Source organism: Sinohyriopsis cumingii, chromosome 1, assembly GCF_028554795.1.
Source record: "Sinohyriopsis cumingii isolate HCF-2022 chromosome 1, ASM2855479v2, whole genome shotgun sequence".
NCBI lineage: Eukaryota > Metazoa > Mollusca > Bivalvia > Unionida > Unionidae > Sinohyriopsis > Sinohyriopsis cumingii.
Window position 1 is genome coordinate 54,073,252 of NC_142961.1, and position 15,536 is coordinate 54,088,787.

At 33.7% G+C, this 15,536-nt stretch overlaps 1 protein-coding gene across 2 annotated transcripts in view; it reads left to right on the plus strand.

The window, feature by feature from the left end:
• The first annotated feature begins 40 nt into the window (after positions 1 to 40).
• The window catches only part of LOC149806888 (threonylcarbamoyladenosine tRNA methylthiotransferase-like), an 86,155-nt gene continuing 70,659 nt past the window's right edge, over positions 41 to 15,536 (plus strand). For both annotated transcript variants that reach the window (XR_016421232.1, XM_089959141.1), the window contains exons 1-3: positions 41 to 130; positions 5,404 to 5,677; positions 15,168 to 15,269. Coding sequence is in view for 1 of the 2 variants with exons in the window: in XM_089959141.1 (XP_089815267.1) it covers positions 5,494 to 5,677; positions 15,168 to 15,269 (286 nt within the window). In the remaining variant the exon portion in view is untranslated. The remainder of the gene's footprint in view (positions 131 to 5,403; positions 5,678 to 15,167; positions 15,270 to 15,536) is intronic.

Consider the following 15,536-nt stretch of genomic DNA (forward strand, 5'->3'; position numbering starts at 1 on the left):
TAGGACAGTGGACCGGTCTATACCAGACTTCCGTTTTATAGTTCGGGCTACTTTGGCAGTTATCGTACTTCTGCAAGAATCTTTGCACGTTTAACAGAGTAGACATCTACTCTAGTCTTAGGAAAGAGAAGTAAGAGCGTGTTCAGTTTGTACCTATATGTTATCCTTGGTATTGTCTCTGATTGCATTTAAAATGTGTCCTTTACATAGAAGAGATAACTTGTCTGGCATAGAGCACAAGCATACTATAGTATGGCTTATGGTCAACCCCAACGAAGTCATTTCGTACCCAGTAGAAATTGGTCGTTTCGTACCCAAGGTGATGGTCGTTTCGTACCCAAGATGGTAGTAGTTTCGTACCCAAGGTGATGGTCAATTCGTACCCATTATTTATTGTACACGGTCAAATATTTCGTATTGTCACATTTACCGCTCCCTCTCTAATTACCAACCCATCTTCTTTCTAATAAACTGTTCCTGCCATAAAAATTGCATGAGTAAAGCATATCCGGGCACAAAATTGTCCAAGCACTGATAAACAGGCACTGCATTGTTAATATATATATACTTACTTTATTGTAAATCTATAGATTAATAGGTTTTAAATAACTGAATAAAATTATGCATACTTGGATTCTGCCAGTAATAAAACATCTATAATGTGCCCCAGGTAATACAGCATACATCTGTCACCAAGGCAATGCCTAAAATCAAATATGTAACAGTTTGAAATATGTAGAAAATATATTGTTTATGTAATTTTGGTGGTTATATTTGTACTTAAATGTGTGCAATGAACAACTCTACTTTTGGGTATGAAGTGACCATAGCATTGGGTGTGAAGTGACCATTGTTTTGAGTATGAAACGACTTATTTTGTTTGAACACTGCAGTCAGTGAGTCCATTGTGCTAATTTGCATAGGTATGATCAGGATAAGGGTAATTAAATCACAGAGATGCTGGATATGTGTGGGAGAACATACATTATTACATATCATTGCTATGAATGAGAATGTTTAAGCCATATATATTATAGATGACAAGTTTATGAACAGCGGTGTTTCTTTGAAGTCAGATTTTACTGCATATATAAAATGCAAATAATGATCATTTCAGTTGTCAGATTAGTGTTCAAGTGTGGTTCATTTTTGAAGCCGATTTTAGGAATCAATTAGCTATCAGCAAAGCCCAACAAAAATAAGTTCATAACTCCTGGTTGACAGTTTCACCAGCCAAAAAAAAAGCAAAGAGGGGAGTGCAATTAATTTGTTGTACATTCTGTAAACATATCGACATACATCAACTTGGTTCTAACCAGGATTCGCTTAGAAAATCTAGCAGAAGTTTGAACATCAGAAACATCCAGTCTCTATGAGTGTAATGATGAAAACTAATGACACTTGCATTACCATCAAACCTGCAATCGAACTCGATTGCATTTATATTTGAATTGTAGCAATTGCAGTGTTGTGTGACAATAATATTATAAAAGGGGAAATTTTGGGCATATGGAAAGTGCAGTCCAGGGTTGTTGTTCTGGGCCTGTGTCTTAAAAGAAATCTTCTTTGAGCACTAATATTTTGAAATTGTCATCTTCTGATCATTTCCAAATGCCACAATGTAATAGGTACATTAATATTATTTTAGAATGAAAATTGTTTCAGCTTTTGTATCAGGGATGGTCCTGGCTTTTAAAAAGTTGTCGCCAAAAAAGTTGCCAACCTCAATATTTTGTCACCAGCTTTCAAAAAATGTCACCAGAACAAGTATTGAATATTTTTCCAAGACTATTAATGTAATAGGGAATGAAAATTGAAAAAGAAGGGATAGTTATTACTTTATTGACAACAAGCAATACACCCATAATATTACAAAATAAATCATTACATGACTGTTTTGCACTACTTTCATGGTCTTTGCATCCCGCATCAGTTGGTGCATAGGTATGACTGTTGTCACCTGAATTAGATGCATTATCAAATGTAAAATAGCTACTTTCCTGGCATTTAAAGTCTCTCTCTCTCTCTCTCTCTTGTTTTTTTTAAATAGAAATATCAGGTATTAAGCACATCTATTGGACGTGTATTATTTTCCAAACAATAGTTTTGTAAGGAACTTAAGTTAATGACATTTTTATACTAAAACCCTATGATCGTACTTTGCATTGTAAAATAAGTGACATGTAATGCAATCATCAATTTCATGCATTCAGGAATTAAATGTCCCCCCCCCCCCTTATGGTTAGCTTCACAACCAGAAATTTGTTTTTGCCACACTTTACATGCTTTGCTTGTAGTGAATTGCTTCCTAAATCCCAAGAATGATTATTGAATGCTGTAGATTTTTTCTCAACAAGCAAACTAGGATATATATTCCCACCAATGAAACTTACACGGGTCAACACATGGCATTAATGTAATATATATAAGCATTAATTACCATCATTAAATTAAAAGAGTCATAACATAAAAAGAAAGAAAAAATACAATATAGAGCAACATATTATATAGTAAAGATCTATGAAAATTCCATACACATGTGGAAGAGTATATTATCAGCTTAGAAAAAAATACATATTAAATTGATTAGTAAATGAAAATAACTTAAAATTTAGATATAGTTCTAGGCATACAAAAAAGAAGCTTCTAAATAATTGTATGAACATTTCATTGATATCTTTGTGGAGTTTATCAGTGATGCATGTTGTTTTGCACAATGAAAACAATAGGTGCTTCCTTCATATAAATCGGCATCCTGCATCTTTGCTTGGCATGAGACAATCAAGTCTGGCACTATACTCAGTCATGAATTTCGATTGCAGAGCAAGGAATGCAGCAAATCAAAAGACTCCATTTTCAGGTCCATGTTTCAAGTTTCTCCCATTCTGATGTATATTCTGCTTATGCATATCTTGATGCTATCATGACATAATTCAAAGCTTGACTCTATGTTGTTAACATGATATGTGACATGGGTAACTTTGCCTGGACAGTGGATTTTTTCAGCTGATAAAGACTGATATCATGTTGGAAAAAATTATTATATTATCTGCAAAGTTTCACATTGAAACTGTTCCTCTTTGGCATAAACTGATAGTGATATACAAAAGGTAGAAGTATTTTGCCACTGGCCAGTGAGCACCTGAATACTGACACCCACTCCATTTATACACCAATTAAGTACTCAATTTAACATATATGTTTGAAACACAAGATTCAAGTGCAGTTTCTCAAATATTGTATGTTTATAGTATTTATAATGTAAAGAATGTTCTTATGGTACCTTCTAAAATGACATCAATAAAAGAGAAAGTAAAGCTATATTGGTGAAAAGATAGAGAGCATGTCAGACAAACATTGATCCGCATGCATTGCCGAACTGGAAGTCTTTTTTACATTGTCTTTTGTTAGCTATTGTTATCTATTTTAATTTCCTGCCTCAGGTCATGAGGTTTTTACTAAAAGGCTTCTTAAGATGTCTGCTTAGTTCAGTCAAAAATCACACTGATCTGAGTCCAGTAAGACCACCAGGGCAGCCAACTTCAAAATCTTTTTATTGCCACTACACCTGAACAAAAACTTGTCATCAGAGACTTATTATGTCTAGCTGATCCCATATGACACAGTTCTGCTCAGATATCCAGTATGACCACTATATTGGCAATTTTAAAAATCTTGCTGTTGGTAGTCTATGGCAGCAGTCTTTAAAAACATTTTAATGCTACTTGTCTTGAATGGAAAGTCACTGAGTTTTCACCATAAGACTTGTGATGTCTAGTTGATTCTAAATCACACTGGTGTCATTCATTGATCCAGTGTGACTGGCATAATGGCTTTCTTGAAAATCTTGTTATTGCTACTCCTTATAAATGGAAAGTCATATCACCAAGAGGTTTTTACTCATGCCCGGCCCTAGGGCAAGGCGAACAAGGCAACCGCCTTGGGCTCTGAGCTTTTAGGAAATCAACTCCGCAATGCGATCTTTTTGCTTGTGGGCCCCACTCATCGCTTGCTGGCTTGGGCCCCACATGATGCCGTGGGCCACATACATCTAAGGGCCAGGTCTGTTTTTACTTAAATATTTCTGATGATGTCTGCTTAGTCCTTTATGAAAGGATGTCCAGGAATGTGAAGGCCACCATGGCAGACATCTTCAAAATATTTTCTGCTACTCCTCCGGAACAGAAAGTTAGAGTGACATGGTTTTTGCCAGAAGACTTATGATGGCTAAGTTGGTTCCAAATGGAAATGGTGATGTTCTAACATTTATTATGGTCACTGCATCTCTTAGTATGAAGTAATAGCTGCACTTGGCATGAGTAAAGATGAGAGGACCAGTCCATGCACATGCTGATTAACGATAATAGTAATCTTTCTTTAGTGGGATTAAAGATGTTTCACTTTCAGATAAAACACCACAAAAAAATGCTAAATGTTATTGTGACTAATTTTATAGCATAACTGATCCTTCCTGGGATTTTAACTATATGGAGTTGATATGGATATAACTAATGTCTATCTATAGCTAATATAACTAATGAATAATCTAATATATATCATTATGACTGTAGGTCTTATTTATGTATCAGAATAATAGTAAAATCAAGAACTTCAAGTAAAATCAACAAAATTTTTATTTTTCTACAAGATGACAGATCAAGAGAAACTTATAGTACTGTGAATTAAATCACAAATACAGTATAATCCTAAACATCCTGATCCAAGTCCAAAACTGTATAATGTTTTGAATGAATTCCAATAGTCTTGAATGTCCTGATGTAATAATGATGCAGTCCAGATTGTCTTTGAATGAGTTCACAAAAATCCTAAGTAGTGTGTATAAATATAAAAGTCACTGAGCACTTGAGTAATTTCAGTGAATATTTTATAGTTCCCCTCAAATTACATCTGACAGGCAGATCTTAATAAAAATTAATGTTTTATTTATCAAATTCCTGTTAATACATTTTCACTTGACCTATAACATAATAGAATGTGAAGATTTCCAATAGAAAAGCCTAGTCTAATTATAAACAAGACTGACCTTGAACTCTTGCTATGTAAATATAACTTATGGACAAAATTGAAGTATACATATATATATATATATATATATATATATATATATATATATATATATATATATATATATATATATATATATATATATATCTTTTGAAATGATGAAAATTATATACAGTATGCCTCATTTATGAAAAATTGCCATTGTATGTGTCCACTTCAAACATCCGGCCTTGTGATATTTTCCCCTTTACATCTAGTAGAAACTGTACAATGGCTGATAAAATTAAATTAGTTTAAAGTTCAAACCTACTATTGCTACAGTGTGCCTAAACATATGCTTCTTATGCTTCATTAATTTGTTCCAATACTTATTTTCAGCCAATCAGTGACCATCATTCTTTGAAATAAGGTATTTAATACTACCACAAAAAGGCCAATTCCAGAGGAAGTGAACAACACCTATGAATTATGCCTGCAGCCTGTGATAAGGGTATTGATGATATAGAAGACTTAGCAGTAAGGGGAGACCATCAAGGTGATTTACGCTCTGGATCACGCAAGTATGTGCTACCTAAGGCCAGAAAGTTCAAGGACACATATCGGCAGTACACAGATGTCTCAGAGAAGATCTTGGCAGACAGTGTTATTCCAGGTAGTATGCAGAAGAAATTTCAGCTTTTATGTGCTATTCTTTTGAGGGGCATGTAGTGTTATATTGTGTTCATGATATTGATGCTGTCTCCATTAGAGTATTTTGGAGCTAAGGGCCAAACATGATTTATCCATGTGGGTAAAGTAGTCAACCTGATCCAAAGCCAAAACAAATACAGTAAAACCTGTATTAGGAAACTACCCCTTATGCCAATTAAATATTGTTTCCAGACGGGTTGTCTCTCATAACAGGTCTGAACATAAAGGAGAGTTTTCAGGGTCAAAATTCACGATACCCATCATTAGTTTATGTATATTTTATTCATTGTTAAAATATTACATGCACACATTTCAGATGAATTTGATATAGCAGTAAAAAATGGAGATGCTAAACATTTTGATGCTTTGTATATACTTACCATATGGCAGAGTTTATAAAGTGGATTATATTATGATATCTGTCTGTCCACCATCTACTTTGTAAGACTTTGTGGCTGGCTTGTGTTTGAGATAAGGAAGAAGTCTATCAGTTTTGGGATCAAAAGATTTCTGCACAATAACATTAGTGTTAAATCACAGACCTGAATCAAGCGTTGTGGATGGCTTGTGCATGGGATAAGAAAGCAGCGTGTTGATTTTAAGGTATAAAGGTGAAAGTTGAAAGACACAGATTTTGAAAAGAAGAAATTATTTCCATACATTAACTTTTGTCCTGCATCACAGATTGTGACAAAACTTTGGCGATGACTTTTACTTTGAGTAAGGTAAAAGCATATTGATTTTGGGGTTCAAAGGTCAAGATCACTCTGGCTGAAAAGTGAAAAATAGTTTCTGTACAACAGTTCTCAACCATCACCAGAGTTTGTGGATAACTTTCATGTTGGGTACAAAAGAAACCTATTGATTTTTATGGTCAAAGTCACTGTGACTCAAAGAAGATGCTTTTGCATAATAACTGCAGTTGTATATAAATTACCTTGACCAGCATTTCTGTGGGGCTTGCATGCAAGGTTTGGAAGAGGTTTGTTGATTTTGTGGTCAGAGTAGCCATGGGTCTGAGTCATTGGGACTAAAATAAATATGTGTTTTGCAGAAATTTGGGTCAAAGTGAATGTAATTTTTTTTCTTTTACCTCATAAATACTGTACAACTTCAAAAACTTGAACCTCAGCTGAACAAAATTTTCAGTTCAAAGTTTTGACAGTTTTGAATTTGTTGAGGTCTCCAACAAGAGATTGCATTTAATTAAAAAGTCGCAGGTTGATAAAGTTTTACCATGTAATTGATGTTGGACTTCTTAAAGTCTTACTTTATATAAATGCTGTTATTAACTTTGGATCTTGGGTCAGATATACATGAAATTTCAGTTTGCTGGGGGTCCCACTGACACATCTATTATTGATGTGGTGAACCCCCTTCCTCATGACATGTCGCAGTTTGACCCTGTATGAAATGCATTGCCATGAAAGCTTTTTTTACTATTAGAGTGTATAGTGTTAATTATTCAGTAAGCCACAAACTGCAGTCGTCAATGTTTACTTTAATCAAATGTGTGACAAATGGTCAAATAATAGCCCCAACACTTTCCAACTTGAGAGTAGCTGCACACCACAAGTCATGATAGGCAAGCAAAATTAGTTAAATTGAGTAACAGTAAATGTGGAGAAAATATATTAGAGTGAAACCCTAATCAATCAAGCACTTATTGTATTAACTGTACATGTTGGGACATGGTATTTGTTGGGATAACAGAAATTAATTTCGAAAGTAATTTTTTGTGCACTGTATGTTCTGGGATGCATCATTTTTTTGAGTCATAACTTGTGGGACACCTTTTAAATCATTTGAAGATTACATGTTGGAAAATGCACTACAATTGAAATGTTATTTTAAAAAATATAAAACTCTTTAATCCAATGCAGTATCATGTCATCAACACAACCCATGTCCTTCCCACATATGGTCCATTCTTTCGGTGCATGAATATTTTTTTTAGCTTTCTCATCCCATGAAAAATTGTCATTAGAGGCAATGCATCACCTGAAATGGAAACTGCAAAGACTAAAGTCTGATTTTTTCAAATCTACACCATTTATGCTAATTCTCACACTTTTGACCCCCATCTTATTTTTAGTCCTCCCAGGAATTAGATCAAAGTCCACTAGAACTTTATCCATGTTAATGATCATATTGTCGGCAAAATCGTCTGATTCTCTTCATGGATTCATCAAATGATTTTCTTTTCTCCAAATCTTCTGGGCAACACTGGGTCATTGATGTCCTTGCATGAAGCACTATAATGTCTTACTTTAAAAATTGTTCCTTGTTTCAGTTTATTTTAAAAATTCTTGTGAATACCAGTGAAAAGGAACCAAAATTAGCTTCCTTATCTTGGCTGTCTTTGTATATTCAACTCCCCCCCCCCCCCAAAAAAAAATGGCACACTTAAAATATTTAAGATAGGCTTCAGAGGTTGGCTTGTTTTGCAGTAAAATAACCTTTGTATTGATATCCTTAAAAAACAGAAAAACTGGCTTCAAAGTATCCGAGGTCAACTTATTTTGTAAAAATAATACCTTTGTGTTTGATGTCCTGTCAGTAAGTTCAAAGGAGTTTACTGCTCACTGCCAGTTGTGTTTATTCACCACCCAGGCTTATATGTGCTTTGCATCTGTAATTAGAATTATACAAATGGGCATTGATGTCTGCAGGTAATTAGTATACACAGAAATATCTTGCTTTAATGATACTTTTGTAACCCATGCTAGTGAAAAGATTGTCACTTGCACTCAAGTGAATATGTTTTCAAATAATGATTTTTGTTTGCAAGATACTGTCCTTTAGTTCACCTGGATATAATTCATTTTGGTGATTTCATACCTAACACCGTGTCATGCATGAATGACAGTTGTCTTTAAGATATTGGTTGATTATTTCCTCTCATTTGTGATTTTGTTGGGTCCAGTTTTTCAGTCAGATAACATATTCAAACCTTTGAGCATAACCAAACAAGATTTGTTTCTTAATGTTCATGTCAATGAACGTGTCATGTGTTATCGGGCATAAGCAATACACGCTACAGTATGGAAGCCTACGTTACATATATGGTGTTCTTGGATATATTTTATTCTTTACTGCTCATGATGAAAGAAGGGAATAAAAGATAACAATAAAAGGTTAGTTTCTTTTTATAATCAGATAAGCATTTATCTATTTTATTGCAACGTGCAGTAGGGGGGGGGGGGCTCAAATTCAATACAAACTTCTTTTCTTAACTCTTGGGACATATGACCTAGGTGAAAAAAGTTTCACCATAAGTTCTGAGACAGGAAAAAAAAATATTTTTTATCATGTCCCAATATATACAGTAAATATGGTTTTTAAATTAAATGGTCCACTCTGGGGAGGAATTCAGAAGAAACAGTCACTTAGGTCTTGTGATTTCCCCTACAGTAAGCTGCAAATTTTGGTTGATTTTGCTGTGCCTGGTTTCTTCTTTCTCTCTTCACCTTCCATTGTATGAAATGCGATAGAGGGGGGTTACACACAAGGTAAAACTTCATGTCATGAATCAGATAAAGACCAATATAAAAGTTGTTTCTCAATAGCCACATGATTTGTAATCAACTTATTTGATTATTTAGTGGTTTGCTTCTATTTTATCTACAAGAATCACACATGAGCCCTCCAGGAGTGCGTGAATATCCATTCTTTTGTGACCGATACAAAATCATACCTGTCTCATTGGAAGTTTTTTTAGTGTAATACTAGTAAAGATAAATTAATTTCTCCACTATATCATCTCATATTGGAAAGTGAGGACTTCCATGACAAGTATCAGTCACTTTTTTCAATAGTCATCAATTTCTTCTTCAGTTACTTCTTTCACCCCAGTAGAATAAATTAGTTTCCCCCCTTGTTATTTTTTCCCCACCCCTGACAACCAGTTAGTTTCTTTTTGTTGATGGGCTCTTTGGTAATATGCTTTTAAGGTATACAAGTGAAATATAATACATATAAAGGTCCACTTAACAAATGGGGGTGGGGTACAGAATCAGCTAGCCGATTCTTTCCCCACTACAACCAATTGGTTTCTTTTCATTAATGGACTCTTTCCTAATCTGCTTTATGCCCACATATGAAATATAATACATGTAATGGTTCACTTAACCAGCTCTCACATAGGGTATATTTCAAATGAGCCTTTACATTAATACAGATTACAATTTCAGACTAATAACATTTCAGAAATCACTTACATGGAATAAGACACAAATTCTATTTAATGTTCATGCTTCATCTTAGCAACCTAACACTACATTACAATGGTCATTTGCAAGGTTTTGTAAATAAATTCCAGACTGAGAGAAAGTGAATCAAGAACTGATAATATTAAGGATATTCAAATTTACTTATCCCAAGATTTGATGCCACTAGATGTTTTTATAAGTGAGATTACAGAACAATCTAAGGTAGGGAACACCTGGAATTACCTGTGTTAATTACTATGTACACAACATTGGACATCTCTGGTGGGTTTTGCATTATACAAGTTTCATGGCTTTGTTTTCAAATGATACCACCCCTGTCTATTCCCTTCAACCCCCAAAATAACAGAACAATAAAAATGACCTGTAATCATCACACCTTTGACACTTTCCTTTATTATAAATTCAGTAAAGAACACTTGAATACTCTAGAAACATTGGTTGCATACTTACTGTTGTTTTCTTTTTAATTAGCAATTTCAATAAAGTACTAAATTATTTTACACATGCTAACAAAAACTGATAAATTGGGACAATCATACTTCTTCCATAACATAAATATTTATTTTAATATGGTTGCAAATGTATTCATTGGGGGGGGGGGCAGAATTCATTCTTATAAAATTCTTAAAATAAGTTAGTATCAGTTTTTATAAATTTACTTTTGCTAATTAATTGTTATTATGTATAATAGATGTAATTGGAGGGAGGGAAAGAATTACCTTGCAAATTCTTTCCCATGGCAGAAACTTTCAGCTGGAGAGGGAAAGAATTGGTTAGCTAGTTGTTTCCCCCTGGGAAAGAATTAGCTATCTGATTCTTTCCCCTCGAAAAAAAATTGGCCCGCCAGTTTCTTCCCTCCAGGAAAACTTTTGGAGTGGGATAAATTCGACTACTACACCGGGTCTAACTGTTGTTTACTACATTTTATATTGGAAATAGAGATTTGGTTTAATAGTGAAATTTCAAAAATGGATATAGTTTTTCGATTGTATTATTGTGATCCAACAAAAGACCCATTACTATAACATGGACCACCACAGGCTCATCAATACTTCCAGCTTGGGATTATTTATTTTGGAATACCACAAAAGTTCATTCAGAATTTTAGTTATTATGCCTTGCGTTAGAAATTCTAGGATTATTTTGGGATTGAATTCATAATAACATAAGTTGTATTTTCGTTCTCACTTTGTATTTTAGAGAAATAAATTATTTGTTGAATTTTTAAAAATTAGTTGCTTCTCACTTTGTCTATTATTTATTTTAAGACCATAGAGTCATAATAGAAAATTGTTGGTTGGTCATTGGGATAAAAATTTCTCTGTAAAAAAAAATTGTTTTGTAATTTTCCAAATCTCATATTTCACATTTTACAAATCAATAGTGAAACCGGCAAGTTTTCATAATGTCATCTAAATTGGAGAACTTTATTTTAAATCCTACCCAGCAACGGTTAGAGTCCTTGAAAAGGATGAATTACTCCAGCTTGCCAGTCAATATGATCTTTCTGAGGCAAAGGCTTCTTTAATGAAGCAAGAAATATTTTGGTCCAATATATAGTAGAAAAGAATATTTTGGATAATAGTGCTTTCGGTTTGATTAGTAAGTCTCCATCTGGCTATAACTAAGTGCAATTGTCAGTCTGGTTAAGGAATATATCTTGCAGGGTTATGAGTTGATACCTGAGGCTTATAGACAAAGATTTAGGAACTATTAAAAAGAAAGTGGACAAATCCTTGTCAAATTTGCAAGAGAAAAAGATCAATTATTTGATAGGTGGTGCTTAGCCAAGAAAGTTGTTCAAGACTACGAAAATTTCAGACAACTCATATTAGTTGAACAGTTAAAGCATTGTGTCCAGTGATGTTAAGACTTACCTTGATGAGCACAAAGTTGAAACTTATGAAAATGCTGCTAGTACAGCTGACCAGTATTCCTTATCTCATAAAGTTTCTTTTGTCAGTAAGTCTTCCACTCAGCAGTCTACTGGTAAAAAAAAAAAATATTTCAGTCTAATACAAGCACTTCCAAATTTTCAAACTGGCACAACATTTAGGAATCAAGTTTCTGATAAGATTAATCAGAAATTCTCATCTCTTTCTATGAGTACCTATTGCAAGAAGAAAGGGCACCTTATTTTTGATTGCTAAAAATTGAAAGATAAGCAACAGAATCAAGACAGACCTATTCCATATGCTCTTATTTCTAAGAGGTCATGGTAACAGACATGTATTGAAAGCAGTACATTTGTTGGGTTAAACAAACCCCAGCCTGATCTTATCGAGAAATATGAACCATTGTATGAATGACTCTATGCCAATCCTATCCTTATTAAAATCTTGAGGAATGCAGGAGCTTCTCAGTCCTTTATTATAAAGTATTTAGCCCTTTTCTGAGAAGTCTTCTTCTAATGAGAGTGTTCTTATTCAGGGAGTAGGGTGCGGTTGTGTTAATGTTACTCTTCATTGTATATTTGTCATCAGGCTTAGTCACAGGACCCATGACAATCGAAAGAGTTGTCTTTATCCATCGAGGGTATTCATTTATTACTACGCAGTGACCTAGCTGGAGATAAGGTTGTGGTTAATCCACTTGTAACTGACAAACCTTGTTTTGACAGGAAGTCGATCCTATTGAAAAAGAAATTCCCGATTTCTACCCAGATTGTATACTGTCCGCATGTGTACTGACTATACAAAAGTGAATAGTGTGACCAAAACTGATTAGTTTCCATTGCCAAGAATAGATGACTGCATTGATAATATTGGAAATTCAAAAATATATTGCCAAGCTTGAGCGTTTGAAAGGATTCTGGTAAATTCTACTGATACAAATGGCAAAGGAATTTTCAGCAATTATTACTCCAGATGGATTTTATCAATATAAAGTGATGCCATTTGGGATGAAATGTTTGACTTGTACTTTTCAACATTTAATGAACATGATTACACCTAATCTAGATAATTGCAATGCTTTCATTGATGAGGTCATCATCTACAGTGACACCTAGAAAGATCACTTGGAGACAATTCAGAAATTCTTTGACAGGCTTGTTGATGCAAATTAGGGAATTAATTTATCCTAAAGAGAGTTTTGCCTTGCTTGTTTTACATTCCTAGATTTTGAGGGACATGGACAAGTTAAACCTATAGATGGTAAGGTCATGCCTATCTCTGAATTCCCAGTGCCTATCAGTAAAAAGCAACTGATGCAATTTTGGGGTATGGCTGGATACTATCTCTAATTTGGCTCCAAATTTTTGGTAATCGCTGAACACCTGACAAATGTATTGAGTAAGAAAACAAAAGTTTCATTGGTCTGAAAAATATCAGGATGTTTTTGATAAGTTAAAAACCATACTTAAGAATGCACTGGTTCTTTCGGCTCTAAATTTATATCAATCATTTAAAATGTCTGTTTATGCAAGTAATGTTGAGGTTGGTCCAGTATTAATTCAAAAAGACAAAAATGGTGTATTGACCACCCTGTGGGCTATTTTTCCAAGAAATTAAATTAGCACCAGACAAATTATTCCACAATTGAGAAGGAATGTTTGGCTTTGATATTGGCTTTGCAGCAATTTGAAGTATATATTAGTTCAGCTCTTGTACTTTGTTGTCACAACCGCTCTTACTTTCATAGACAAAATGAAAGATAAATATCACTGATTATTAAGTTGGAGTTTATCACAGAAATACAATATTAATATTAGGCACATCAAGGGAAAAGACAATCTAATAGCAGATGCACTTTCACATGTATAGAAATATTATTTCATGTATAAAATGTTAATGTTTTTCATTATGAGGGGAGGTGTTTTTCATATTTTTAATTTGCATTGTTTGTTAGGTTTTTTTTGTTCATTATATGCTTTGGATAATTGTATTTTGGACTTGGCCTTGCCCAAAATCAGGTTCATTAGCTACCTGACGAGGATCATTGATTTAGGTTCCGTAAACATGTTTATCTCATAGTCTAGAACATTGGATATTTGCCATGAAATGCTGTGTGCACCTGTTGTTTACCACATTTTATATTATAATCTTTAGTAACAGATCTTCTAATTATAATTATGATTTTATCTTGTGAACACTTTCTGGAACCTTCCAGAATGAAATTTTCCATTAGGTAACAGCTTGTTTGAGAAAATGCTAATTGTGACCTGCGGTCAAGTGGAGGACTGTAATCTTGGTTATCTTCAAATTATTCATTTGTGCAGTTAGCTCTGAGCAGAATCAGTTGTATTATTGTTGTGTCCAATATTTCATTTGAGCTGGAATTTATTTAAATTATTTGCTTTAAATTAATCTTCTCAAGAAATACAATGTGCTCAAAAAATAACATTCTTGGAAATAGAGACTTGGATTTGTTGTGAATTTTCAAATAAGGATATAATCTTGGGTTGTATTATTGTGATCTGACAAAAGACTCTTGGCACATTACCATGACATTACCATAACATTGGCCACCACAGGCATATCAACACTTCCATTATATATTATTTTGGAATACCACTAAAGTTTATGCAGACTTTAATCATTCGGCCTTGTGCTAGAAATTCTAGGATTATTTTGAGATTGAATTCACAGTACAACAAGTTATTTTTACATTATCATTTTGTATACTGGTACTAAGAAAATAAACTGTTTATTGAATTTACAAAGCTAGTTTCTTCTCACTCTTTTCTATTATTATTTTAAGACCATATCCTTCTTTCCCTTGAAAACCCAAAGCCTTGGGTTCCTTATTTGAGCACTTTTGATAAAAAAAAATCTAATGAAGATGGACATCTTTTTAGCTTCAGAGGGCTGGATTTGCTAGGTAGTGGATGTACTGCTAAATGTATTATGAAAGAAACATGATTTGAAACATTGTTTTTCAAGGTTGTATCCAAGACATTTATGACTTTGCAAGAATGAGAAAAAAACGATTGATGAGTATACTTTTTTAAAATTCTCATTTACAAATTCAGAGTTAATAAGCATCAGTTATCAATTTATATTTTGACATACCAGGTTCCCTTTTCTCAAATCACTACCTATTATTCATGCAGAGAAGTGACACACACAAATATGTGTATATACAGTTCCAGTAAATTCACTTTCACTTTTACTCTGACCCTAGTCTGAGTTTCTACTGAGAGCACTCTATTTTACTGATGTATAACTTAATATTTAGCTAAGTGTATGAGTTTGTTAAATTTTGAATTTTAATATCCAGGTACCCAAAAGATATACCTGAGAACCTGGGGATGTTCCCATAATAATTCAGACAGTGAGTACATGGCAGGACAATTAGCAGCCTATGGATATACAATCACAGGTATGTCACATACAGAGAAACTTGAACATGCATCTTGAGTCAATTTATTTCAGATGTAATAGATTCAGTAACAACTAAATCTGAAAATTTTAATTACAAGTAGCTACCATTGGACAGAGTAATTGAATAATAACATTTTTTTTTTTTTATACCCCATGCTTTGGGGGGGGGGGTGGATGTTGTTTCAATCCAGTCATCTGTTTGCCCATTACCACACCCCATCTTAAACTGTTGGATGGAACTGCAAGAAACTTTGCAGTTGTCCAT